At 39.1% G+C, this 25,796-nt stretch overlaps 1 protein-coding gene across 1 annotated transcript in view; it reads right to left on the reverse strand.

Annotated features, from left to right (window-relative positions):
* The window catches only part of LOC104920114 (cytoplasmic dynein 2 heavy chain 1), a 61,920-nt gene that overhangs the window by 28,936 nt on the left and 7,188 nt on the right, over positions 1–25,796 (reverse strand). The window contains exons 16-52 of the mRNA XM_027280204.1: positions 25,337–25,498; positions 25,092–25,190; positions 24,664–24,803; positions 24,044–24,272; positions 23,182–23,309; positions 22,178–22,293; positions 21,318–21,445; positions 20,830–20,979; positions 20,445–20,650; positions 19,894–20,049; positions 19,680–19,794; positions 18,391–18,561; positions 17,722–17,880; positions 16,900–16,968; positions 16,566–16,720; positions 16,108–16,240; positions 15,883–16,000; positions 15,653–15,765; positions 15,322–15,435; positions 15,043–15,193; positions 12,957–13,162; positions 11,806–11,988; positions 11,427–11,609; positions 11,026–11,249; positions 10,787–10,902; positions 8,106–8,305; positions 7,814–7,945; positions 7,461–7,593; positions 7,136–7,343; positions 6,919–7,048; positions 6,405–6,560; positions 5,919–6,178; positions 4,567–4,813; positions 4,260–4,411; positions 3,907–4,051; positions 2,778–2,880; positions 269–433 (exon numbers count right to left, since the gene is read on the reverse strand). Of these exons, the coding sequence (XP_027136005.1) occupies positions 269–433; positions 2,778–2,880; positions 3,907–4,051; positions 4,260–4,411; positions 4,567–4,813; positions 5,919–6,178; positions 6,405–6,560; positions 6,919–7,048; positions 7,136–7,343; positions 7,461–7,593; positions 7,814–7,945; positions 8,106–8,305; positions 10,787–10,902; positions 11,026–11,249; positions 11,427–11,609; positions 11,806–11,988; positions 12,957–13,162; positions 15,043–15,193; positions 15,322–15,435; positions 15,653–15,765; positions 15,883–16,000; positions 16,108–16,240; positions 16,566–16,720; positions 16,900–16,968; positions 17,722–17,880; positions 18,391–18,561; positions 19,680–19,794; positions 19,894–20,049; positions 20,445–20,650; positions 20,830–20,979; positions 21,318–21,445; positions 22,178–22,293; positions 23,182–23,309; positions 24,044–24,272; positions 24,664–24,803; positions 25,092–25,190; positions 25,337–25,498 (5,755 nt within the window). The remainder of the gene's footprint in view (positions 1–268; positions 434–2,777; positions 2,881–3,906; positions 4,052–4,259; positions 4,412–4,566; positions 4,814–5,918; positions 6,179–6,404; positions 6,561–6,918; positions 7,049–7,135; positions 7,344–7,460; positions 7,594–7,813; positions 7,946–8,105; positions 8,306–10,786; positions 10,903–11,025; positions 11,250–11,426; positions 11,610–11,805; positions 11,989–12,956; positions 13,163–15,042; positions 15,194–15,321; positions 15,436–15,652; positions 15,766–15,882; positions 16,001–16,107; positions 16,241–16,565; positions 16,721–16,899; positions 16,969–17,721; positions 17,881–18,390; positions 18,562–19,679; positions 19,795–19,893; positions 20,050–20,444; positions 20,651–20,829; positions 20,980–21,317; positions 21,446–22,177; positions 22,294–23,181; positions 23,310–24,043; positions 24,273–24,663; positions 24,804–25,091; positions 25,191–25,336; positions 25,499–25,796) is intronic.

Consider the following 25,796-nt stretch of genomic DNA (forward strand, 5'->3'; position numbering starts at 1 on the left):
GAAACATTTTATTAATGTCATGCTATTTTAAAATAAGCAGAGACCATTTGCTGAGAAACTGCCATAAAAATTGCTTTCGTTCAGGCATAAGTAGCAACCTCAAAATGTTTGAATGCATGAAATGCATCAAGTAGTCAATCTGTAATAGTGTTTTCCTGTTTTGCTTAATGGATGAATCCATCTGAGCCTGCAAACTGTTGTTTTTGTACACTGTATATGTATGGTCTGAATGAAGGTGCATGTCAGCAAGAACAGAGCTATTTCATACCAGTCATGTTGTCTAAAGCGTCAGAGCTCCAGTCTCCACGTATGATGGAGGAGAGGATGTTATCGAAGGTGTGAAGGTCTTTGGAGGCAACAAGCCGGTCTCTGAACAGCCTCCTGGCCTCATATGCTACCACCTCCAACACACTGTCTGTCACATTAGATTGAGCTAAAAAGTAATAAATGAGAAAAACAAACATATTTGGATGAATACCAAATAGGAGCCAAACTAATAATTGCTTAACACGATGAGATGACATTTGACTATTTCAGTTCAATTTCCGTGATTCATCTCCAAAAGGACATTTTTTTCGAATTCTCACTTACACCGTAACACATACAAAGGGTATTTTGTAGTCTGCCTATATATGACATGTAATAGTTTGTTTGTAAGTTAAAAAAGTACAGACAATAGCACAGCAGTTACAGTATGACTCAATATGAGTCAAAGGGGTGTTTTTGGCAGTAACAGACATGACTAAAGTACCTCCTAAAAGGTAAGATTATTTTTCCTGAATTCCCCTAAGAGTCAGCAGAGTGCTGGTAGGTTAAAAGGGGGAAGCTATAGGGACAAGCCAGATCAGGCCTCAACAGTGTCTGTCAAATTGTATTGAAAGAGCTGAAGAAGACAGTCAAACTGAGACACAGTTGACACTCCAGGGTTTTCCTGGCACATTAAATACAACACTTAAAGTGCCAAGTCGTCATGCTAAACATTGTCTATGCCTATGGCTTTCAAATGATTTCCCTGCCCCAAGTCTACCTCAGGGGTACTTACCAATAAAGGCAATATTTCTGGATTTTTTTTTTTTTTACTGATATTGATATTTGATAGTTAGAAACGTGTTAGCAGTATCTGTTTAAATACAAAAATCAACAATTTGGATAATAATCCCTTTAATTTGGACATTAAAGAAAGGCTATCAGGTTTGAAAAACCTGTCCATATTCTTTTGTGGACAACCCATGTAAAGGCAACACTGATTCTAAATGACCACTCAAAATATCAGGTTTAATTTTTGTGTAAAATTAAAATTGCAATATTTTTCTGGGCACTTGAGGGCAGCAGAAACACGTTGCAAACACAGCATTGACATATCATTATCTTTTAAGATTATATTGCCAACAGTTTATGACTGCACTTGCCTATTTACACAACAAACAGATACCGAACATTAGAATTAATTTGAAGTCCTGTTTGTGTCCACCTAATGAATGAAAGTCCAATATGAATGAAAGTCCACCTTCTTATTCAGCTCTGTTTTTGGTCTCTACCATCTCGTGAGGGAAATATCTGGCTACTAAATATTTACCAGCAAGTCACTAACTTTGTCTGCCGTTTGGTGCTGAGGAGGTAATGTACTAACAGTTTTTAGAACTTTGTTGCTGCCAAAAAATTGCACTAGGAGCGCAGTGATAATGAACCAAAAGAGTACATTCACTTAAATTTCAGTTTAAAAACCAGGCCAATAAATAATGAGCTGAAACTTGCTATAAAAGCTGAGTGGAGCATCAACTTTAGGTGACTATTCTCTGTAGGTTCCCTCTTACATTGTCACATTGTTTTCACATTGCCAGTTAATACATTGTTATTTTAAATTTCAAACAACAGAATTAGGGAAGCTGACACTACAGTATCAGAATTACATTATGTCATTGTTATATTCATTTTGATCACATGCACAGTCAAACTCACAAACATGAACACAGTCACAGAATAACACATGAAAAGAGGGGGGTTAACATACCAAAAAGAAGGTAAGCAGCGAGCAGAAGATAAAAGAGGGAGGAAGAGGTAAGAGCAAGTTAAAAAATGATGAGCACGGGAAAAGAGAAGTTTGTCCACTGACGTGTTTAATTAAAATAAATGATTGGACTCACTATCACAGCAGGAACACATTGCAGTAGGAGTGAAAGAGTGACAGAGGGAAAGATGAAAGGACAGCAAAGGGAGAGGATGATAAAAGAGGGGGAGACAGACGAGTGACAGAGAGGAAGTGAGGAAATAGGAGAGAGGAGGCAGTAAGAGAAAGATCGAATGAAGAAAAGAGTAAGAGTTGGAAACAGTGGCTCTGAGAAAAAACAATACTGACAAGAAACTAAGCCATCTGGAGCAGGCTTTTTGATTCTGGCATCAAAACTGACTGAGTTACTAATGCTTTATGTTTCTCAGTGGCAGCAAATATATTCTATGTGAGGACTCTAAGGAATTAATAGAAAACCAGCCGATCATCAAGTTCAACTTTCTGTTTTTGTTTGCATATAGCAGCGCATCTGAAATTGTGAAAAAAAAAAGTCTTTTATGCGCCATGGGTCTGATTCTTGAGGGTTCCTACATTACAAAAGTAAAAAAATAAAATAATAAAAACTTCTTCTGAGTCTGGGTCTCAATAGAGGCTGAAAGTTTTTTACTTGTTTTGTAACTTACAGAAAGTCTGAGTGTACCTAATTATTACATCGAATCTTACACACACATATAAATACGTGTGCATTCTTGCATGTGTGTTTGGTTACCTGCAGTGAGGTCATATCGAAGCAGGCTGAGAACCCATTCTGTGAGGATGCAGGGGGTAAATAGGTAGTGGCTGTGGTCATCGACTGTAAATTTGGCTTTCACCTGAGAGGAAAGACATACGGGGAGATGGGTGACACATACATAGGACAAAATTCATTAGCAATTGAATATATGCTGAATTGACGGTCCAATTTATAGTAATTCAACAATGCAAGTACCATTATACAGTATTTATGTTTTATCAACATAAAATGTGACACAGATATTTAACCTCTAAAAGCACAATTTGTGTTCAGAGAGGCAATTTGGAACGCACGGTATGGGGCTTCATTTACTGATAGCCTGCTCCTGTACAATTTCCTAGACACAATAAACAATTCTGGCTTGTAAAAATGCATCACATAAGACTAGGTTTTGTTAAAATCTTTGTAATTCAATGGCAAAATCCATTTTTGTTGAAATACTGCAATATAATAAACAGCTCAGGAATGTTTAACAACAAACCTTTACATACAGTACGATGTTAAATGGCAGAAGACCCCTGAGACACAACAAGTGTATCCAATTATTACTTGAAAATGTCACATCATTAAGTATGTGACATTTGTGACAATAATTAAGTGTGATCCACAGTGAGATGCTGAACAAAATCTCATGAGGTTAAATAAAGGAGCCAGACGTGCTAATGTAACTGTTTACAGTCAACTGTAAATGTACAAAGTTAATCCTGATGTTTTTAACATCTACACAAAATCACAACAACTAATCTCATTCCACAGTCGCATGTTATACATAAGATCCTCTGTACTACATATATATATACTTCTATAAACTCAACTTGCACAAAACACTGCTAGGCACTTAACCAAAACCCATGAATTCAAAGAACGGCTATTTGTTTTTAAAGCAAGGCTGTGTGGTTTTATTTTTGGTGCAAATGGATGTGGTTGTAGATTTCTTCCTGATCACGTTCATCAGTCAGTGTTCAGCCTCTGTGAGCTTCTCTTCTGCTAAGGAACAACGGTGGATTTTATGTGGCATCACTCAAATTCCAATCAGAGTCTTCAATGATAAAGGCTACATTGTTACAAATGTGAACCTGAATGAACATCCTGTTCAAGTCGATACCTGTTCATAGAGCTGCACAAGAGAACCAGCCAGCTGGTGTGTTTTCCCTGTGCTGGCCCAGGATGCCTGGCTGCCCAGGCTATGCTGGAGAACTGGCTGCAGGTATGCTGAGTAGATAGTCTGCAGCTGCTCCCTGTCTGGATAGCTAAAGGCAGAGGCAAAGAGGCAGAGAAATAAATGGATGTAGGAAAATAAAAAGAGAAGGGATCATTGTCAGAGTTAGAGTGAGAGTGACAGCAAAGCAGAGAAACAGAGAGAGTTGAGGGATGACAGAATTTAGAGGGCATGTATGCAAATGCATGTTTATTGCAGGCTGTTTGGAAATGTGTCAAGTTAATTTGCATTATACTTACTCTATAGTGCAGATGCGGACTATAGATGAGAAGCGGGAGGTGAGTGAATGGCTGCCGACCGCACCCCCTGTTGACATGGAGGCCACCACCTGGATGTTCTCAAGACTCACCCACTCCAGATTTTCATCATAGAACCCCTTATACGTCAACGCCTGGAGGAATTACAGAGAGACATTGAACATATAGGAATCAGTGTCAAAGTCTGAGCATCTAAGGGTGGACATTAAGATTTAAACTATACTCATCATCCATTCATTAATTTGGTATTTTATTTGCCTTCATTTATTTGTTTATGTATCCTCTCTACCTGTTGCAGGAAGGCAGTGAGGTTGCTGGTCCCCCACTTGTCAGGTTTGGGTAGGTTGATGTCTTTTAGGTAGAGCACCAGGTTCTCACAGTCTTTGGGTCTGAAGACTCGACCAGTGTTAGAGCTGAGCAACAGACAAGTCTGGCTGAGCTTTTGCAGGACGTGACGAGATGAGGTCTGGGCGCTGCAGTGAACTACAGCAACTTGGGTGGATCGCTGCCGAGAAAAGGCATAGCGCAGGAGCATGCTAGAAAGAAAACAAAACATAAAAAGGTCAAGAAAAAACACTCTTTGATTTTTTTAGCCAAATTAATAAATGCTGTGTCTTTTATACGTCTCAAATATGTTTAAGATGCTGCCGGGGCCACAGAAAAGGATCAGAAGAAATGTGTTTGTGGTGTATTTAAGAGAGCCACTTGGGATCTAGAGAACAGTGTTTGTCAGAACAAACCCAAAGGCAAAGGGAGACATTTTGAGAGGGAACAAAACAGAGAGAGAAAATAATTGGAAAGTAAATTATGTGCATGCATGTGTATGTACGCTCCTTCCAGTGTATGTGTGAGTAAATTAATTAGAAATCAAAAGAGTAAGCTGACAAACCCAGCGTCTCATTGGCATAGTGAACTTTCAGACGTATCGAGGCAAGACAAGAGGATGAGAAAAGGAGACATTGAGTAAGACTGAAATAGAGTGTTAAAGGCAAACTGAGTGACCCTTGATCTTCAACCCCCTGAGGAGGGAAGCAATTATTCTGGAAGGCAACGACTCTCTGTGTACACATGCACAAGCCTGAGCACATACACTGCACATGCAGATCTTATCTTTTTTCGGACGTGTCAGTGCTTATATGTGAAAGGTCAAGTATTGAATAAAAGAAGCTTTGATATCAGTGTTGATGGCGTTCTTGTGTTATTTTGAGTGTCCACATTTGAGTGCCTCTGCCTTACAATCCACAATTCCCCCTTTCCACTTTGACCTCACCAACTCTTTTTTCACCATCAGATCAACATGTGCTTTGCCTGGAACAACTTAAGCTGTTTACAAAGACTGCCATTTGATAAAAGATACAATCCAACAATCATGGCAATGTTGCTAAATAAGTAAATGTAAGATATAGCCAGCAATCATACCAGAGCAACAAGTTCAATGAATTTCCAAATTAGGTTTTAAAAAAAGCATGTATTTTTGTGTTTAAATCCAGATTTTAGGTTTGTGTGCAATTTTGTGAATATATATATATACCATATGTCCATACATATATGGCAAGAGTGTGTGTAAATGCCTCCTCTTGCCTGATTATGTAAATGTTCATGTTTTCTGTGTGCATGCATTTCTGCATGTGCATAATTTACCCTTTTCCACATCCCTCTGGCCCTACTACCATGAAGGGCTGCCTGTGCTGAGCGGTGAGCCACGGAGAGAAACACTGCAGACCTCTCTGCATGTCGGGAGTCTCAATCACCGGTAGAGTATGTGTATGAGAGAGCTGCTCCAGTGTGAGACCCTCGGGACGCTGAAATGTGTAGGCTGCAAGCTGGCCTCTGTCAGAGTCATAGTAGGTATCTAATGGTTTTTTGATGTCTGGTGGGCTTTCCCTGGCCCAGCTCAGCAACTACAGATGGACAAAGAAAAAAGAGCACATATTAAAACCAGGACTGATGATGCGATGTGAGTAGTGGCATTACAATAAAGTTCTCCATCAGGTGCATATCGTTCATTAGTACTTGATGACTCACCCTGCTATTTTCGAGACATTAGACACAAATGCAATTTCAATCCTAAAACTAAACTGCTTTCACAGTCGTCCTCTGCCCATACAAAAATACAGGTGTCCTCACCTCTTTGGCAAACTCCCGTCGCGTTTTAAGGTTGAGGTTTCCTCCCAAACCTCTAAGAAGACCAACAATGAACTGACCTCTCTCTGTCACAGCGTTGAGGTGTGACAGACCATTGAACACTGTACCCACCAGACTAGTCTCCACCACAAAGTCATTCTGATGAAAGGCAAAAAGAGGAATTAAAAATCTACGAAGAGTTTGAAATGAAACATGAGAAATAAAAGACACCCAGTATGTAAGTGTTACTTAACTAAACAGGATATGATAACTGGATCTACCAACTGAGCCTGCTGATTAGTCAAAAACGATTTGGGAATTTATCACAATAGTTAAACACTGATCAATAAATGTGTAGGTCATCTTCAAAATGTCCTACACTGATGTTAAGTGCATGCAAAAACATGTCAGTACTGCCAAGTACCTGTTCAAAGTATGTTTAAAACTCAGAACACTAAAACAGTTTGACAGTTTATTTTTGAGCCAGTGTGTATAAGACAGAGAGAGCAAAGGATACCTGTTTGAGGACCCAGTCCAGGGCTCGCTGGAAGTAGTCTCCTAACCAGTTTTCTAGATTGCTGCAACACTCCTCTGGCTGACCCTTTAACCAAGACTTCAACAAGGCACCCACATCAATGTCCTCGTCACTGGGGATACAAGTGAGAAAAGCAGGAGGTTAAACAAAAATGGTGATATAAATAAATACTTAAGACTGCATGTATGTGCTGACTGACCTGAGAAAGATCATGCCCATGCGTGATATGGTGGCTGGTGAGGCACAACTAAGGTCGTGAGTCTCAAACAGGAAGTTAACATTGGGTCCGAACTGGATGCGTTCTCCGCTAGGCATGGTCAACAGTCGATTATCATCAAGCACAGAGTTCAGACTCTCAATCCACTCTGGGTCGATGTCGCCATCGCATACAATCCATGAGCTCACCTCTAGAAATCACAGGAATGCATATGCTGTATACTACTGCATACTGTAGATACATACAGTACATGAACGCAAAGTAAACATCCCAGCTGTTAAAAGTTTGGTTAAGGAAGATTTCTTACCCTGTGGTTCTCTGACCACATTGCGAGCACTATGTGTGAGGACGCCATCAGCCCATTCTCTGGTGTCCATGTCTATATGTCCCAGCAGCTGTTGTCTGGGCATAGCCTTAGGATTCATTGTGTACTGCTTCACCTAAAAAAAAAAAAACAGCATTAGTCAAAGTCAACCCACAGACTTTGAAAAGAATGTTTTTCAAACTCCTTTATATGCTAAAAAATACCTGAACCCAAAGCTTACACAATGTAAATTTACAGCATTTTGAATATATTTTTAGGCTTCATGTCAAATTATATGTACTGTGTGAATTGGTGAATGAAACCTTGGTAGGCGGTTTAGTTTATCTCTTACTCACCACTTTGCCTGTCTTGCTGAGAGCGGCCCTCAGCATCCTCCAGAGTGTAGACTTCCCTGCTCCACTTGGCCCTACAATGACTACTCCCATACGCTGTCTCAGCTGTTCATTCAGCTCCAGTGCCTTCTTCAGCTACACGGAGATGTAAAAACAGTCCACAATTGTAATTTTTTTCACCATCATTCTAACAAACTATCCAACTGTGTACAACACTAGTTCACAGTTCATGTTGTGTATCATTACAGTAAGGTGTATATTAGACATATAAACAGACGCATGCACGCATACACACCTGACTGGGTATAAGTTCAAGTCGTGCCTCCTTGTAGACTTGTTCCAGTGCATGCATTAGTATCTGGTCCTCCACGTCAGTGAAATTAACCCCTGAGAAGACATCTCTGACCAGAGCATCAAACCGAGTGCTATCGGCAAACGTCAGCTTGGACATGGTGTTCAGTCTCAATGCCTGCACCACCAGACTACTCTCCTGAACTGAAGGTAGATAAAAAACAAAAGACTGATTTAATTTCCATTCAAATGCAAAATACGATTGTTATGTAAAATAATATTTGAATAAGGATTAAATTAAATTGTTTTATACTGGTGAAAAAAGACTTTATGCAGGAAATGAAGTAAAAAAAAAAAATAAAAAAAAAAGATTGCAGGCTTGATGGAGGAAAAACACAAGGTTGTGTCAATTAACTTGTCCAGCCATAACTGCTTTGCTCTTGCACATCCCCCTGTTATAAAAGAGCTAATTACCAAAGCCTGTCATGATTTAAGAGTTTGTCAATACTTTTGTTTTCTTCTCCAAAGATGCTGGCCTTCCCTGCAGGCACAAATGTGTTGTTTTTTCACAGCAGGGAGGAACACTTGGCCAGACTACACATAGAGATAAACACAAAAAAAAAAACCTTGGGGATTCAGCGCCAGACAGGAGGGCATGTGATGTGTGTGTACGTGTGTGTGTGTGTGTGTGTTGGACAGATAAAGGGTGAGTCGTAGAACAGTAGGATTTGAAAGAGAGAAAGAGAATGGTTCAAGAAAAGGCAGAGAGGAAAATAAAAAGAGAGATGGGGGAAGTATTGAAAAGCAAGGACATGAAAATGGGGGTGAGAAACAGAGGGCGGCGAGTGGAAACGAGTGGGGCGAGAGCAGCTTTAACAGTCAGGTATCAGAGAGAGAGCTAACAAGAGGTCAGAAGAGGGTGGGGAAAGAGGTACTGAAGAGGTAAACAACAGAACTTTGGCCAAGTGTTTGGGAATGAGAAGGACAAAAGTACAGACAAGTGGAAAGCCCAAGGGAAGAAACATTTTAAGGGGAGCATTTGGGCTAAATGTCAATTGATGGCATGTCTGGATTAGAGGATTTAGAGGCCAAGGACAACAGCAGGTGTAAAGAGAAAGTGCTGGTCAATAGAGCCTTTTGCTTTTCAAGTACACTCATGTGTAGTGTTGAATTTAAGAGATATCCATGTTTAGAGACAATATCAAAACATTTTGCAGTGTGACCCTGCTTGGTAGAGATTAAGCATCACCTTACTCTCTAATCCACTGGTTCTCAAACTGTGATACAAGTACCACTGGTGGTACGCAACCTTCCTATAGTACTTGGTACTTTAAAATTTAATTATTTAAAAAAATATATCAAATCATCTACAACATTTTGTGTTCTGAGATCACTTGAATGTAATTAAAAATAAGTTTTGCAGTTCCTGAAATATCCTGTTTCCATATCAGCCTAATATGTCGTCACATTCATTCACATATGCATCAGTGATTAGTGATTAGTTGTGAACTAAAATATGACATGAGAGTGGAAGTAAGATTAACATTTCAAAAACATGTTGAAACCTTATTGATAAAAGCTCTTATGTAGACTTAAAATGTTGATACATTTCAATTTACTGTATATTATGTCACAGTAAATATGACATTGATTACTGATTCAATAATCTGGTTTCTGAACCACTGAGCACAATGTTCAGATATTTAGTAGCTGATGTTCAAATCAACAATGACTTTAGAAGTCCCCTAGAAATATTACTTTATTTATTTTTTTCTATCTAGGCTTTATAAATCTGAACTGGGCTTGTCTATAAATACGAATAAGAATAAAGTATTCAAATACTCTAAAACAGCAAACAATACAAAAATGACAATATCACATGCACACGTACATGATCTGAACTATTGCTGCATGTGTCTATTGGTGTTCCTTGATGGACTTCTACTTTATTACTGTATTATTTTTTCCACCTATCAAGCATGAATAAATTCTCATACTGAGCATTGAAGACATGTCAAACCTGTATTTTTTTTTCTCATTATCAGTAATGATACAAGTACTGACACTGGAGGACTTTTACAATGACACTTGTTACAAATACATTGAGTAAATTGTGTAGAATAATTGCTCATATATGTATTGATTGTGCATCCTGCACATAGTGCTCGTTGTGTTTCATGCTGGATTAACTCACTGAGGGTTGTTTGTAGAGGTAGATACAGTATATTAGGGCATATTAGATTAATGCAGATACTGTGTATTGGTACCAGTTTTTTGAATTTCTGTCAAACTGTCAATACACTGTTAGTGTCTGCCTCAAAAAAACACATTTTGGTCAGGCTATAGAGTTTAGGTCTTACTAAATCACTGTACTGGTGCCTGAAAAAGATAGTATGCTGCCTTAAACAACAGAAATCTACTTAGCAGCAAGCTTATGACCAGATGTAGCATCTGTGACACTCTCCATTGATACATGTTTGTACTATATTTGTGGTATTGAGTAGTTGTTGTACTACGTGTAGTTGTTGTTGTACTTTTGGTAGCAATGAATTTGACTCGAGGTCATGGACAACGAGGCACCCACTTTCTCCTAACTTTTTGTTACACTCCACTATTGGAATAGTAAAAATGCCTCCCAGAAATATTGTACTTTAAAAATAAAAAAATAGCCAGAGGGAGTCTTACTCTTGTCCTTCTCCTGACTCCTCCTCTGTTGCTGCAGGAGACTGCCACAGGCCTTCAGCACTGTCTTCAGAGCACGCAAACCCCAGTCATAGTGCTGCTGTGGAGTCAACAGCTCCCTGGACACACAAATAAAAGGAAAATGTTTTCAGGTTTACAGACAATGTAATAAAATAGATGTTACTATGCCCACCAACCTCAATTCTGACCCAAACCTAAAAAACATAACCACAAATTTCTACCTGGCAAGGTTGAAAATTGCAACCAGTTTGCGCCCCAGCATTTCTCCATTTTTGAAGCCCTCAGAGTAGAGGATGACCTCAGCAATGAGCTCATTGTCTGGCCTGCTCATGGCCACAGGTCTGAACAGCTGCTTTAGGTTGTCTGGAAGCTTCTGTCTGCCTCCGTAGCCTTTTCCTGCTGGGTTCAATGTGATGAACACTCCAGAGTTTGGGTCCAATTCCACCTGGGTGATGAAGAAAACATGTTATAAAATATTATGTCACTAATAATAAATATTTTATGCTAGATGCTAGATTGCTTGATGGTTAATGACCTAACAAATTCCACAATGGATGAATAAATAACTGATCAATTTATTGACAGGAAGGCAACAACTCAACTTCTATTCGTATTTTCTGACCTCTTTCCCCAACAAATCACATCTGTTCTTGTGATGTTTAAGGGAATCTTGAATGGCCTGAATTTGCATGGAAACTGCAGACAACACTGCCTCCTCTAAGCGGTTAAACTCGTCAAAGCAGCCCCATGCTCCACACTTCACCAAACCCACAAAGATTCGTCCCATTGACTTCACGTCGATACCCTGAAAAACAGACAGATGCAACTTAGAAAGAAGATCCTTTAAACTGTTTTCATTGACAGTTGTTCTCAATTACCAGTCCTATTTGTGTGTGGTCACAAGTTAAATGATCACAATTATACAGATTATGTTCACTGCATAGTGTGCTGCTCTGTAGCTGGCACATTAAATCACATACTCTCTGAGAGCATCTTGATACCTCATCACAGTTGAAGACCAGGACTTGGCGCCCAAACAGCCCCCCAAGGGCTTTGACCGACTCTGTCTTGCCTGTGCCAGCAGGCCCATAGGGGTTCCCCCCAAGACCCATCTTCATGGCCTGAGTCAGAGTGAGGTAGCACTTATCAGTCAGAGGAGTGTGCACCAGCTTAGCCGCATTCCCCTGGGAGACAGGAGGGGTAGGATGTAGAAGAAAGTGAGCGATAACGTGAGAAAGGAAGAGACAGAAACACGGTGAGATGCCCAGACAGAGGTAAAGATATGGAGGATTGAGGATGGGGGTGTACAAAAAAGAGGGAAAGAAGCCAGTAGAAGATAAACAGAAACAGACAGATGATGGATTAAGAAAGGGGAGAATGAAAACCAAATGAAGAACACGTAAAGAAAATGAAAATGAGTGAGACTGAATCTAGCTTGTGTTTTTTTAAATAAAACATAAAGCAAGCCATTTTCTGTGCTCCTCATCTATGTATAAACACTGCCCCCAGATGGTAAACAATAAGAACTTCAGGCACACTCCTGGAAAAATGTTTTGTGAGAACCTGACTGACAAACAATCTAGCAATTCCTTACAGCATTAAAGATCCTCTACCTTCAAAATTCTCTGCTGAAACCAGTGCATTTTAGGATGTTTTATTTTAGTGGTACTAGTGGAGGTTCCTGCTTGCAACACACTTGATACCCAACAACTATCTATAACTCAATTGCTGCTCTGGCTTGGGTTAAGTAAAGCATGTATGAATATATATGAGTGCCTTATACTGCTACTACTACTACGACTACATTATGTGTACTTTTGGTATTTTTGTACTGTATGTTAAGTTATTAAAGTTAGGAAACATGGCCTGCATGAGAACTTCTAATATGTATTTGTTGATGAATTGCAGTGAGAATTTAGAAATTGAATGCACAGTATCGTTGAAATGTCAATCATGAATGGGAGTCAACTAATCTGTCCATCTACAGAGAACAAATCAGCAGTTATTAATAATTTGAGTCATTTAAAAAGTATTACATATTGAATAATCTCTAATAAAGGTTAACTGCGGCCCAGAAACATCAGTGTGTGTTCATTTGGGAAATTACAAAAGAGAAGTTCATCCAAAGTACATACCCACCATACATACACACCTGGTATTCATATGTATAGCTGAATTGTGCATCCACCATATGTATGTGGCAGCATTTGTCTGTTCCCATGTAGAAGCGAAGCTGCTTCTTCCAGGCCCAGGCATCAGGACTGGTAACTCCTGCCTGATTAAGTTGCTTCACTACACTGATGTTGTGAATAATATCCAGGATCAAGGCCTTCAGCTTCAGCTGCAGGACACTGGACTCTGTACAGGAAGACATGTATAAATAGAGAGTGGGAAAATTGGTTAAGTTATACAAATAATAAACATATACGGTCAAGTACAGGATTCAGCAAGACTGAATATTTGTCATTTGTGTAATATTAACATAGAAATGCACTTTACCAATATTCTATGCAGTGCATGAAGTTGGATTTTCATATTTTAAATTATAGTGGGTATACACTTTGCTTTGAATGCCTTGTGTGTGAAGTCAGCCTAGCCGCAGCAGCACAAAAATTACCTTGCCAAATGTACACCATCCTGTCTCGTCTCTGTGCCAAAGAGGAGATCACTCCCACTACCTGCCTGGGTTTATGGTCCATTAATGTAGACTAGGTAATTAGATTATCCTTCTTGCCATTACTTTAGCTGCTTTAATCAGTACTGCCACTCCAAAGCCTCTTCAGACTACCTGGTTTGTTTTAAGGGAGTCAGTAATTTAATGAGATGTTATCATGGAAATGAGTACTATTTCCAGAGTGGATGGTAGAGTTTTGAATGCAAGACAGTCCCAACTAAACTGAACTATATTTTCTGAATGTAGAACAGCTTCCATAACTTTGGAGCCTAAAATTTAAGTAACTGATGAACAAAATCTGGCCTCGGTAATTCTTTGTGCACAAACATTGCTTTCAGAGATAAATTTTCATATGACACAGAAATTGAGAATTTGCCTGCAATGTCCCGTGAAATGATGCCACTACCAGGGTTATGAGGGAGCTTTTCATCTCATGCATGGATAAGGAACCTTGATTTAAATTTAAAAATCCTTTTTACAAATTTAAGTCCTGTGAAAAAAATCCACTGTCATGCTTTATGTAGCCATATATTTTGCCCCAAGTCATTAAATTAGCCTGTCAGCTACTGCTTCTGCAGCTTTAAATGGTAATGCTTCTCTGTGGCCTCTTGTGTCTGACTGGCTATCAAGAGATTCACACAAGAGCAGTCACCCGGCATTAATCTCTCAGTTCTAAGTAACAAGATTTTGATCAAAGCTCCAGTCATTAACAACACAGAGTGAGTGTGATAGTAGACCAAAAAGCAAGTGTCAAGTAGCAATTGTTTATAAGGGCAGCACAGCAATTTAGAGAGGTTAATATTATGAGGATTGTGATCAGCGACCGAAAAAGAAGAAGAAGAAAAAAAGGAACACTGCCACTGAAGTAAATAGGGGTAAAAGAGGAGGACAAGATCCTGAGCACCGTTTAGCTTGCCACAAATATGTCTAAATATTTAATGACCTCTTGACAAAAAACGTTACTGGGGGATGGTACTTATTCTCAGATTCTTCTGTCTGGGATATCAGAAGTTGTTTTGTTAGTCATACCAGCACAGCAAGATAGAGTATATGGCTGAATACATTTAGGGATAATGTATGCAGGTTTGGTATGCACTAAAACTTAACTACAAATAAAGAGAGAGAAACAGAGGGAGAGACAGATAGAAAGCTTATGACAACCAGGACCTGGTCTGCAAATATCTAACCTACATAAACACAAACTCTGATAGGAGATCGGATGAAAAGGGAGATGGTTTTAAATTAGGAATTAAAGTTTTGGCACTTCATACACACAGGCAGTGTGTATGCTGCTAGTTAGTTAACAGCTACAGCTAGTTTTAAGTCAGTACATTGGCTGCTTTCTGTTTTCTTGAAGTGATGCTTTGAGTTAAAACTTCATGTTTTCCAGGTTTCATTTTGTTGATGCTGGAATGAAAAGACTATGACCAAGCTCCTCTTTTATTCAATGCAACCTAAAGGATGTAAATATGTGACAGTGTTGTAGTTCTGCGAGATATTGCACCAGAATAAAAGGACACACATATAATCAGTAAATTATACATACAAACACATACAGAACTACCTGTGTTAGTGTTATCATCAGCACTGGTGTCCACTGTTGTGTAGTGTTCTAATTTGGCCATAAGCTCCAGTTCAAGCTGCTGCAAGTTTTGCTCTTTAAGAGCTCTTTCCACATCTTCTGTAAACTGGATTTGCTCAGCCAGACAAAGAATCTGCAAATAAATAGTAAAGACAGACACTTCAGAGTAATTCAGAAAATGTTCTTACTAGAAAACTTTTTAAACCTTTGGGAATATTCAGGAAAAAAATGTTTGATCTTCAAATACAGATGTGTGTGAACCTGTGATGGGTAACGTGAGGGATCCAGCTCCCCTTTCTTCCCTGCTGACAAACATTCATACAGCAGGTGCTTCAGAGTTTCCTTCATTTCCACAGACAGCTCACTTAGCCACTCCTAGAAAGAATGAAAGCAGTTCACACATAGCCATAAACTCTATAAAACTCTTTTCAAAATTAAATTTCATGTGTTCCATTTTAAACACACTGTCGTTTCAGTGTGTTACATATACACATACATGCAATACCTTTAAGTGTTCAATCATATATACTGTACTTCCAACACAGAGCATACAGTGTATACATTCACACACAATTCTGCACAAGGGCTTTACCTCAACGAGGCTGGAGATCCGTATTAGGTTTCTGAGTGGCACTATCTCCCCCTCCAAAGAACACATGGCAACAATGTGCTGGCATTGCTCATCAAACCGGACACTGTGGATGCCTGCCCAGATAATACACAAGCAGATTCCGTGATACAAAGGATATCACAGTAAAAGTAATAGAACGATGAAGAGCACGACATGAGAAGAACAAATAGATCAAAACAGAGGTTTCTGACCTGCAAAGAGTTTCTTGAGGTGTGACTGGATGACAGTTGGGTTGGTTGCCTGACCAAGAATCTCTAACAAATCATCATCACCTATAAAATAGAACCGTGGGAAGGCAGAGCGCTTCTCCTGCAACAACCACAGACATAAAAAAGTTTTGATGCTTACAACCCATGTTATATATATATATATATATATATAGTCTTTGCACACAAAAATGCAATGCATGTGTGTACCTCCAGGAACTCATTAAGTGACTTTTGGCAGCGCTGCAGCTGATCCAGTATGGTGACAAGGGAGTTTCTGATACCTGCCCTTGAGCTCAGAGAAACAACCCTGTTGTCTCTCTGAATGTCTGACATTATAGACCTGTTAAACACAGAACACACACAAACACAGAAATTTATTTGTTATCAAATGTGCAATAAAATAAAATAAAAAAATAAATAAAAATTCTGTTTGTCCATTAGTCCCTGAAAAAGAAACACCTAGTGTTACACTTACTATCAGCCACAATAAAGTTGGAAACTTAAATAGTAAATCAAAACGTATTTGTGTTTTGTGTATTCTTTGTGCATGCTTGCACAATCTGTACAGAAATATTCTATCTGTATCTTGTAGTACAAATCACCAACACAAACCCCTTGTATGTGAGAAGCTACATGACAATAAATCTGATTCTGATAAACAGTACCTGAAGTCTTCATCAACCCGTTTGAAGCGGGCCTCCTCCCGGGGCAATGCCCCTCTTCCAAAAATAGGCTCCAGATAAACCCAACGCCTCTGAATAGCATTCAGACTCAGGAGGTACTCATCTAAGTCTGATAGACGCACCTCCCACAGACTGACCTGGATATACACAAAACATTGGTTAGTGCTGCTTAATTAAGGATTTGTAAATCTTGATATGGGAATAACAAAAAACATAAACCAATACAAGAGTCTGGGAGAGATTTACAAAAAAATAAAAATGAAACACTGTAAACACAGATTATAAAATATTCATAGATTCAAGCCTTTGACCTGACCTTGTCTTGGAAGCTGTGGTAGTAGGGAGAGTCTTTCAGAGACTGCAGTAGACAGCGGTTATCTCCCACCTGGATGGGCACAGAGTGGTGATAAAGCCAGTGTTTGCTAATCCTTAAGATTTAATTTAATGGTGCTGGAAGATAAGCCTGCATTGGCCTGACAATGTTTTTGTGCCTTTCAAGTGGTCACACATCAAAAAGGGAAATTCCAACGATGTGAATTCCCGATAACAGCAGCTAGAGAAGCCTTTGCAAATGTAAATGCATATATATATAAAAATAGAGACTTCCTCCCCCTGGGCGGGTGGGACAATGTCAGAAGGGCAGAGTAAAAGTGCTTCACCTTGGCTATGGTATCGATCGGGGACCGGGTTTTTTTTCATGTTCTTCGTTTTGAACCTCATTAGGAAAATATGTATTCACAATATGACTCAGTGTTTAAAACTGAAAAGCACTTTAGACTTATTGTTATAGCTTTTTTTTCTATAAAACAGAAAATATTGAGCCCTCACATTTTAACTGCTGTGTTAAAGTACTTAATAAAAATTTTAGAGCATCAAAGTGAACATAAATTATTAAATATCAAATAAAATTTAATTAGTCTTTCTCAGTCTGCATTTAACGACATTCTCTCTTTAGTTGACCAAGAATAAGACGTCTTTTGCAGCGTTCCCATCCTATAGAGCACCTTGATCAAATAAAGCTCAAAAAGAGGTTATTGGGGTGTAGAATTAATAAAAACCAGTAACACACCCATCTTATTTGGGTGGACAAATATGTAGAATTAATATAAACCAGTTTGCTTTTTTTGCATGTGTCTACCTGGTTGACAATATCCTTCCAGTCCTTGATGAGGGTGAGAGTGCGCCTGCTGCTGTCTGTATACTCAGTGAGGTTGAAGGTAGCTGCGGCTCCCCACAAATCCAGTTCCCTCAGCGCTTCTCTGATCGTCACTTCAGCCTGAGCACGACTGTTCAAGTCCTGAATGCAAGCACACACAGTTTGATCATTTGTGTTCACTCATCACTTTGTATACAATTTACAAAAGCAGTACAAGGCGTCCTATAATAACCGTCTATGTTACTCATACTGGGTGTTGGGCCAGAACATTTACCCTCTGTATCACCTGTGTACCCCGTTTAGTTACATTTTCAATAGCTTACAAATTGTGAAGATGCAAATGTTGTATGTGGCTTGCCAGGAATATATTGTTATATATAAGAGAAACAGTAAAAACTGTCAACAGCATGATATATATGATCTAAAAATTACATTAACAGCATGTCCCGTGTGCATTTTCTTACCTGCTGATGCACCCTAGTGTCCATTTATTGTGGCAATGTTGGTAACTATAAGGATTTATATTTTTCTAACTAAGAAGACCAAACAAGATCTGAACACTTTAAGAGATGCGTGTACCTTAAAAGGTATGTGCCCCCCAATTCTCCCTCATGTATCTATATACATTTGCATGATTGTGTGAGTACTAACCTTGAGCTCCAAGGCCTTTTCTATGATGGTATTTGCCACACCGAGGAGGTCATTAAAGGTTAGTCTTTCCAAAGTTGTCCCTCTTGGAAGGCCAAGCAAACGGAACATGTCCAACCAATGGTCCTGGGACAGGTGCTCCCCACGCACATACTTCAGCACTGGGACCATGTTCTAGAGATGCAGATCGGAAAAGTATGAAAATAATGACTAAACGAATATCCAAAGATGTAGAATATGAGCCATGATCAAACAGGCAATTCTTTCTTAAAAGATAATACTACTACTATCATTATAACTACTATCATTGTTCCCATTTTTCCAACACTGATGCACTCTTTTTGTTGTTACCTGTTTTGTTGTAAATTCATAAAATTTAAAGATTCATAGAGATTAAATTTACTGTACATTTCACGGTCAACACAGCACAGCACAGAATAAACCCTTTTGAGGTCAACCTCCCACCCCATAAATAAATAAACCGGATCACTGTAATAAAAAAAATGTACATGGTAGCAATTTTAATTTCTGAGCAATAACTGACTAGGAGCCAGGTTAGCCAGTAAGAGTGAAAGTCCAAATATAATATTTTAGTCCTGTAACCCTACAAAGAATGTGTGCCTTTCAGTGCATGAACCTTTAACAATCACGAACAGGTATTTCGGAAAGCTAGCAGACAAAACACAGTGTATTATACAGTCAGTGTTGAATACAAACCCACAGTTCAATGAATGAGTCCTTATCTCAAACAAACAAGGAAACAAAGACTCAGCACCACCATTGGCCGATGAAAGTCAGCCCAAGTGAAGTATCTTGCGTCAAGTTAAAAGATGGAGTTGAAGAATAATCGTTTTCTGTACAACAGGCAAACTATGAATTACAGACTTTTTGGCTTGTTGCCAGGAGTTGGCAAGCTAATCGATCATCACTCTCAGAATAGACTGGACCTCTTCTACTGTTGAGTACATGGACCCTTTTTGATTTAAAAACACACACTGGATATGGCCTGAGTTGAACTTGTGAACCGAGCTGAACTGTGGGTGTGTGTGTGTAACACAGCATTGTGTGTACTTTCTGGCACAGAAAGCTACAGTATGTTTCAGTGCAACTTTTGTAGGCTGACATTTTCTGAAAAATGTATGCTCTCCAAAAGAGGAACCACTTCAAATATGCAATTATATGACTAACCTAACATTTTGAACCCTTGCAGCCTCTCAATTGTTAGTGTCTTGTGTGACCTGCGTAATCTGGGTGTAGCTTTGTTCCTCCGTAACAAATATAACAAATAATACCTTGTATTTGTCCACTTCTCCTTGCAGTTTAACAGACATTGCCGTAGGCTGCTCCAACTTCCTAAGTCTCTCCTGCCATGTAAACAGAAACTCCTCAAACACATATGTCTTACTCCTGTAAAAAAAAAAAACATACATGTCAACACACAACTGAACACAAATCAGTGACAGAAAGTTCCAATCATCAACAGAAGGCCTAAACATAACCCTCTACCTGAATGTGATCCAGTCCTCCTGGGCCTTTTCTGTGAAGCCTTGCTGCCACTCCTCATACAGACCCCACATCTGGCTGTACTCCTCCATGTCTCTTTTTGTCTCTTCTGCCAGAGAGAAATCTGGAGCCTCCAGGTCAAAATAGGTACAGTCCTCACTGAGAGGAGAGGAGAGGAGAGGAGAGGAGAGGAGAGGAGAGGAGAAGAGAGAAGAGAAGAGAAGAGAGGAGAGGAGAGGAGAGGAGAGGAGAGGAGAGGAGAGGAGAAGAGAAGAGAGGAAAGGAAAGGAGAGGAAAAGAAAGGAGAGGAGAGGAGGGGAGATTGAGTTTGACACTACTACAACTGGTTATAATCATGACAGATTTATTAAATTTACTAACAATTTTATCAAAAGAAAAAATAATTATATAAGCTATTCTCTGTTTACAGCATGAGAACATTTTATCAAACTACAACGTTTTCCAAAAAGATGAGGGCAATAAACCTTCTCAGCTGCTCTGACTTTTTCGGTAAAGATAAAACTATAAATTCAGCGTATTAAAAAAGAACATACAGCAGTTTACTGCGCACAAGCTCCAGCTCCTGAAACTCTTGCTGCTTGTCCCTGATGGTCTGGAGGCACGCAAGAAGGGCAGCATGATCACCACTCTCGAGCATGTCATCTTTAGGCTTAAGCTGGTCCCAGCGGGCCTTAAACCGTTCCAGATCCGCTCTGTAGGCGTCGATACGACTGGCAGCATTACTTCGCATCACTTCCACCTAAGGGAGGAGCAAGGTAAGAGAAATGAAGTAGTAACAAGAACAGCCAGGGACAGAAAGGGACAGTGACAGGATGGACAAGATGGACAAAGGAAAGGAGAATTAAAACTGCTATATCACAGAAAATTTGTGATGAGAAGTTTTTTTTAACCGTGAACCTATTTCTGAGTTTGTGTCACCTGTTCTTTGATCATGAGCTGGTGGCTCTCCATGACAAGCTCCAGTTTGTCCCACTTGGCCCTCAGTGAGGACAGTGAATCCAGGCCGGCACCAGCCACTGCTCGCAGCAAGCGGTTTTTCTCCTCAGCACACTGAAACTGAGGTAGGATCTATATACACACATACAATATAGTTAGTTTATTTACATATCATGTCAAACACTGGGACATCCCAGATGGAATTACAAGACACTGTTATATAGCAAACATCAGAAATATTACAAAATATGCAGAATAAATGTTGAGACTTATATATATATATATATGTGATGACACTGACAGTAGTGGCTAACATAGTTTAGATACTGATACGAAATATGAACCTTGAATACTAAAGTCACCAAGTTGAATGAGGGGGAACTATAAATCTATTCACACAAACCTCAAACATTATAGTACAATCATTTATGAAAGTTCCCAGCCTGACGTTAGGAGTGTGTTTGTCTTACTTCAGGTTTGCGGGCTAGTATCTGGCTATATTTGCCACTGGCCGCACCAATCTCTTCCATGCTCTCTGGTCGAGTGGACAAGGTTTCCATCGACTCTGAAACAAAACTGTCTATAGCTTGCGTGTGACCTGAAAAAGAGAAGAAGACATAAAGTAAACAGAAAAGGAAAGGGAAAGCAAAAACAAGGGGGATGTCTTCAGGTCGACAAAAAATGAAACAAACCAGAAAAAAAAAAAGAAAAGGAAAGGAGTAAATATCTGGCATGTCACTGGTGTAAATTAGACTTGCAACCTTATTTGAAAATGCCATTTCATTGCTGCAATTTTTTTATTTTTTTTGGTGGGAATTCAGTCAACATATACAGGCATTGATACGGACAGGTGGCAAATTAAAGGAATAAAAAAGTGGATAAACATAATGAATGCAGATGCTTGTCACTGCATGGTACAGTTAAGCATTTATCATCAAATCATGCTTTGTGGCATGCTTAAAAATGCTGATCAGGCCCTGTTGGGGTCACTCAATGGTTTGACTAGTCTAAAATGATGGAAATGATTTAATATGGCCTTTAGCCACCACTTCTCAACCCGACTGAATACCTATGGGAGATTTCGGATTGACATATTAGACAGTGCTCTCCACCCCCATCACATCAGGGAATATCTTGATGTGTGGTCCATCCATCCAGCAGAGTTCAGAGACTCAATGACAAGACACATTAAAGCTGTTCTGGCAGAACTGGCTCGACATCTTACTATGACACTTGTTTTTTCCTTTAATTTGTCACTTGTGTGTATACAGTACCTATATGTATCTCACACATACACAAAAGTAAAGACAGTCAAGCTGTCTGTATTTACCTTGTATAGACTTCCTGAGTGATAGAAGCAAAATATCAAACAGTCTCTGGATGTGGTCATCGATGATGGCTTTTACTGGCTCACAGTTAACAGTAATACAGTCCACCTTCTCCTGACTGACAGAGGAAGAAGGAACGGATCAGTGCCAGTAACTCAAATGTTACAGTGTAAATTGCATGTTTTTGTGGTGTCAATTAAATGCGACCTTTTACTATAAGAAGTGAATCAAAGAAGTGAATTATATTCTGTTAGGGGGAATTTACATGTTAGTTGCAAAATTGCTAAATAAGAAAAACTCTGAGACACTTGCTAAAGCTGATTCATAGCAAATAACTACAATAAGACACGTGTCTTTTCTTCGTAGCTGAACAAAATATTTTCAAGATTAGGGTGAAGGTCTTGAAGGTGTAACAACTTAATAAGTAGACTTTTACTCTGGCCCGTAGTGTACTGAAAGGAGGAAGGAGAGGATGCAAGTAGGAGTTACAGTGTAAATTTCATTTGTATTTGTGGTATCATATTAAACATGTGACATTTTATGAACTGAAGTGAATTAATCCTGCTAGGGGAAATAAAATGTCTAAAGAAGAACTCAAGAGTTTCAAGATTAAGAAAATGAGCATGATCTTTAAAAACACAGAACGTCAAAAGGATCATAAAGCATTGCAACTGATCTGTGAGCTTGGAATTTTTTTTCAATTCCAAAGGCATGTTTGCTGATTAAACAAATGTCGCTGTTGCACTGTCACCCATTACCACAGATCCAGCTTGTGCTGATAACAAACTGTGACCAGGCTTTATTACCGGTACTTATTTACTACAAAGTTATCAGCCTTTAGATATCAAAATAGAGGATAGTGTGCTGATAGGTCAAATCTCAGGCATTGTTATGTTGTGATTTTGTTTTGCAATGAATAGGTATTTAATACATGTACTATAAATGTAAGACATTTTAATATTGTTTTATATTTTATTTACTTGTGATTATTATGTATGATGTGTACCTGGGCAGTCGTTCTGACTCCTTCCCTCTGGCTTTTAGGGCCTTGAAGTTTCTCTCCCAGTCTTGCACAGAATTCAAATGCTTCTCCACTAACTTCTCTAAATCAACCTGGCCCAGAACCACCCACTCCTACAAAACACACACACACACACACACACACACACACACAGACAGACACAGACACAGTATAACAGTGGTTTCACATTTCCTAATTTTAAATGTGTCCGTGTCAAAGTTGACAGGAGCTACATAGAACGAGACACTGATGACTAAATAAAAACAGAAGTAAGAGAGGGGACCAAAAAAGAGAAGTTCTGTGTGAACTGAGGGCTTCCCCCTATGATTTAGGCATGCATGGCTGCAGACAGGGGGGAAAAGATAATGTACTGTGTTTTATGTTCTGTCAGGGTAGTATGGAGGGGGGAAATGCTGACAATAACAACAGAGCTACAGTTCATAAATAGAGAAGCATGACTAAACTAAACACCACTCTTTCAAAGAAACAGCACAGCAATGGCTTATTGCTTCAGGCAGGAAACGGTGGAAATCATTAACATTGGCAGAAAAAACATGGACAAATGTTACAAAACAACAACAAAAACTACTAGAAACTACTACTAATTTGCATTCTACAACTTAAACTTTACTATCATGTGATATTAAATTTGACCTCTGAGGCCAGGTTCAAATCTCTTTAGTGTCAAAGATCAGCATAGTTGCCACAGAATGCAGAGCTATAGTAATAATTGTCATAGAAAATAAAAAAAAACATGTCATACTTATCCTAACATGAAACATTTTTACAGGACAGTTGACTAATAATTTAGAATCATTATCACTGTCAGAGTCATGTGTTCAGTCACCTTGAACTTGTGCTGTATAGCATGCAGGCGGCTAAAGAGGTCCTCGGCCTTGCTGAAGATGGTGAGGAACCCAGAGGCATTTCTATCAATCATGACGCCGAAGATAAGCTCCTCCCCCTGGGCACTGACCCCCTTGAATTGGTTTGGGATTGAGATGAACCGTTTCATCTCTCTGTAATAGCGCGCTCGTACCTCCTCAAACGGAGGACGGAACTGCAAACGTCCCTGCCTGACGGTGAGGACAAAGGTACATTTTTTATTTAATCCACATTTATCAATAATGTCTTTGTAGGAAAGAGACAGAAACAGAAAGACAGACAGGCAATTAGAGAAATGGTATGCTGTCAAGTTTGAGAAGTGTGTGGGTGGGAAACGACCAGAAAAAGTATGAGGTGCTAGTGATTCTAGATAGATAGATAGATAGATAGATAGATAGATAGATAGATAGATAGAGTACTTTATTGATCCCCAAAGGGAAAATCTTTAGATAAGGTGAAAAGGCTACAGATGTGTCCAAGAAAAGAAACAAACAAACAAACAAACAAACAAAGAAAACAATGGAAGACAAGGCAAAGCCTGAGACACAGTGTGAGACAGAAAGTGAAAGTGTGTGCACTGACTTGAAAGTGAGGTCTACATGTATTTCAGGTAGATTCTTATTTAGAGCTTCCAGTCCTGTCTGATATTGGTGTTCAAGTGCCTTGTACAGCTGATGATTCCAGTGCTGACGCCATGCCCGCATGTCATCAGACCTGAAGCCCTATACAGACACACACAGACACACACATACACACACGCATGAGCTTTCCAGGAAGAAAATTAAGATTTCTTTCACAGGTTGTGTAAAGTCCAATCAAAGGTTTAGCAATCAGCAATAAATCATTTTGAATCATGCTTATTTAAAATGATAAATGCAGTAACCAAAGAGCTCCCTGGTAAACCTTGTTTTTTTAAATGCTTATTGTCTTCTTATATAATTTACTGGCTAAGCATTAAACAGCAGAAGGCCAGCAGCAAAGATGGTTATACTTTTAATTGGGTTCAATACCTGAGCCTCCAGAGTGGCAAAGCCAGTGCGGAGGTCCTGAAGGCCATCCTTCCACCTCTGCTGATGTCTCAGTAGGTCCACATTCATCAGTGTCACCACCTGAAAAATGTACACAGAAGTGTACACAGAGAAGTAAGACTTAAGTTGCTTGAAAGAAATGCCCAGGCAACAAATAGATCAAATATGTGCTAACTGTCTCTGTACAGTATTTAGTCATTTAGTAAAATATAACAGCATGCTATTACCTTGTCAATAAAGTCAGTGTGCCATTTGCGCAACTTCCTGTTCTCGGTGGAGAGTTTCTCAGCAGAAGACTGCAGCTTGGTAATGTAAACTTCCAACTCTTTGGGGTTGTCCCATGTAATCTGCAGTTTACCACCTGATTCCTTTGACTGAGAACGAGGATTCTGATAAAAGAAAGGGGAAAAACTATTTTATTAAGTCCAAGATATTAAATAAATGCCAGGCACAATTTATAGGTGAAAGCTGAAAATATGTTGTTGTCTTAAACCAAATTGAGGAACTCTAGTTCATATACTGATTCATGAACTATAAAGAAAAAAAAAGAATTATATAATAGATATTAATGCAATTTCAAGTCACCAGATTCTAATTATATTACATGTTTGTTTTTTGTTTTTAATTACTCTAATAAGAACATTTTATAATATTTAACATGCAAGGCAAAACCTAAAACAATGATTT

Source organism: Larimichthys crocea, chromosome VII (assembly GCF_000972845.2).
Source record: "Larimichthys crocea isolate SSNF chromosome VII, L_crocea_2.0, whole genome shotgun sequence".
Classification (NCBI taxonomy): Eukaryota; Metazoa; Chordata; class Actinopteri; family Sciaenidae; genus Larimichthys; species Larimichthys crocea.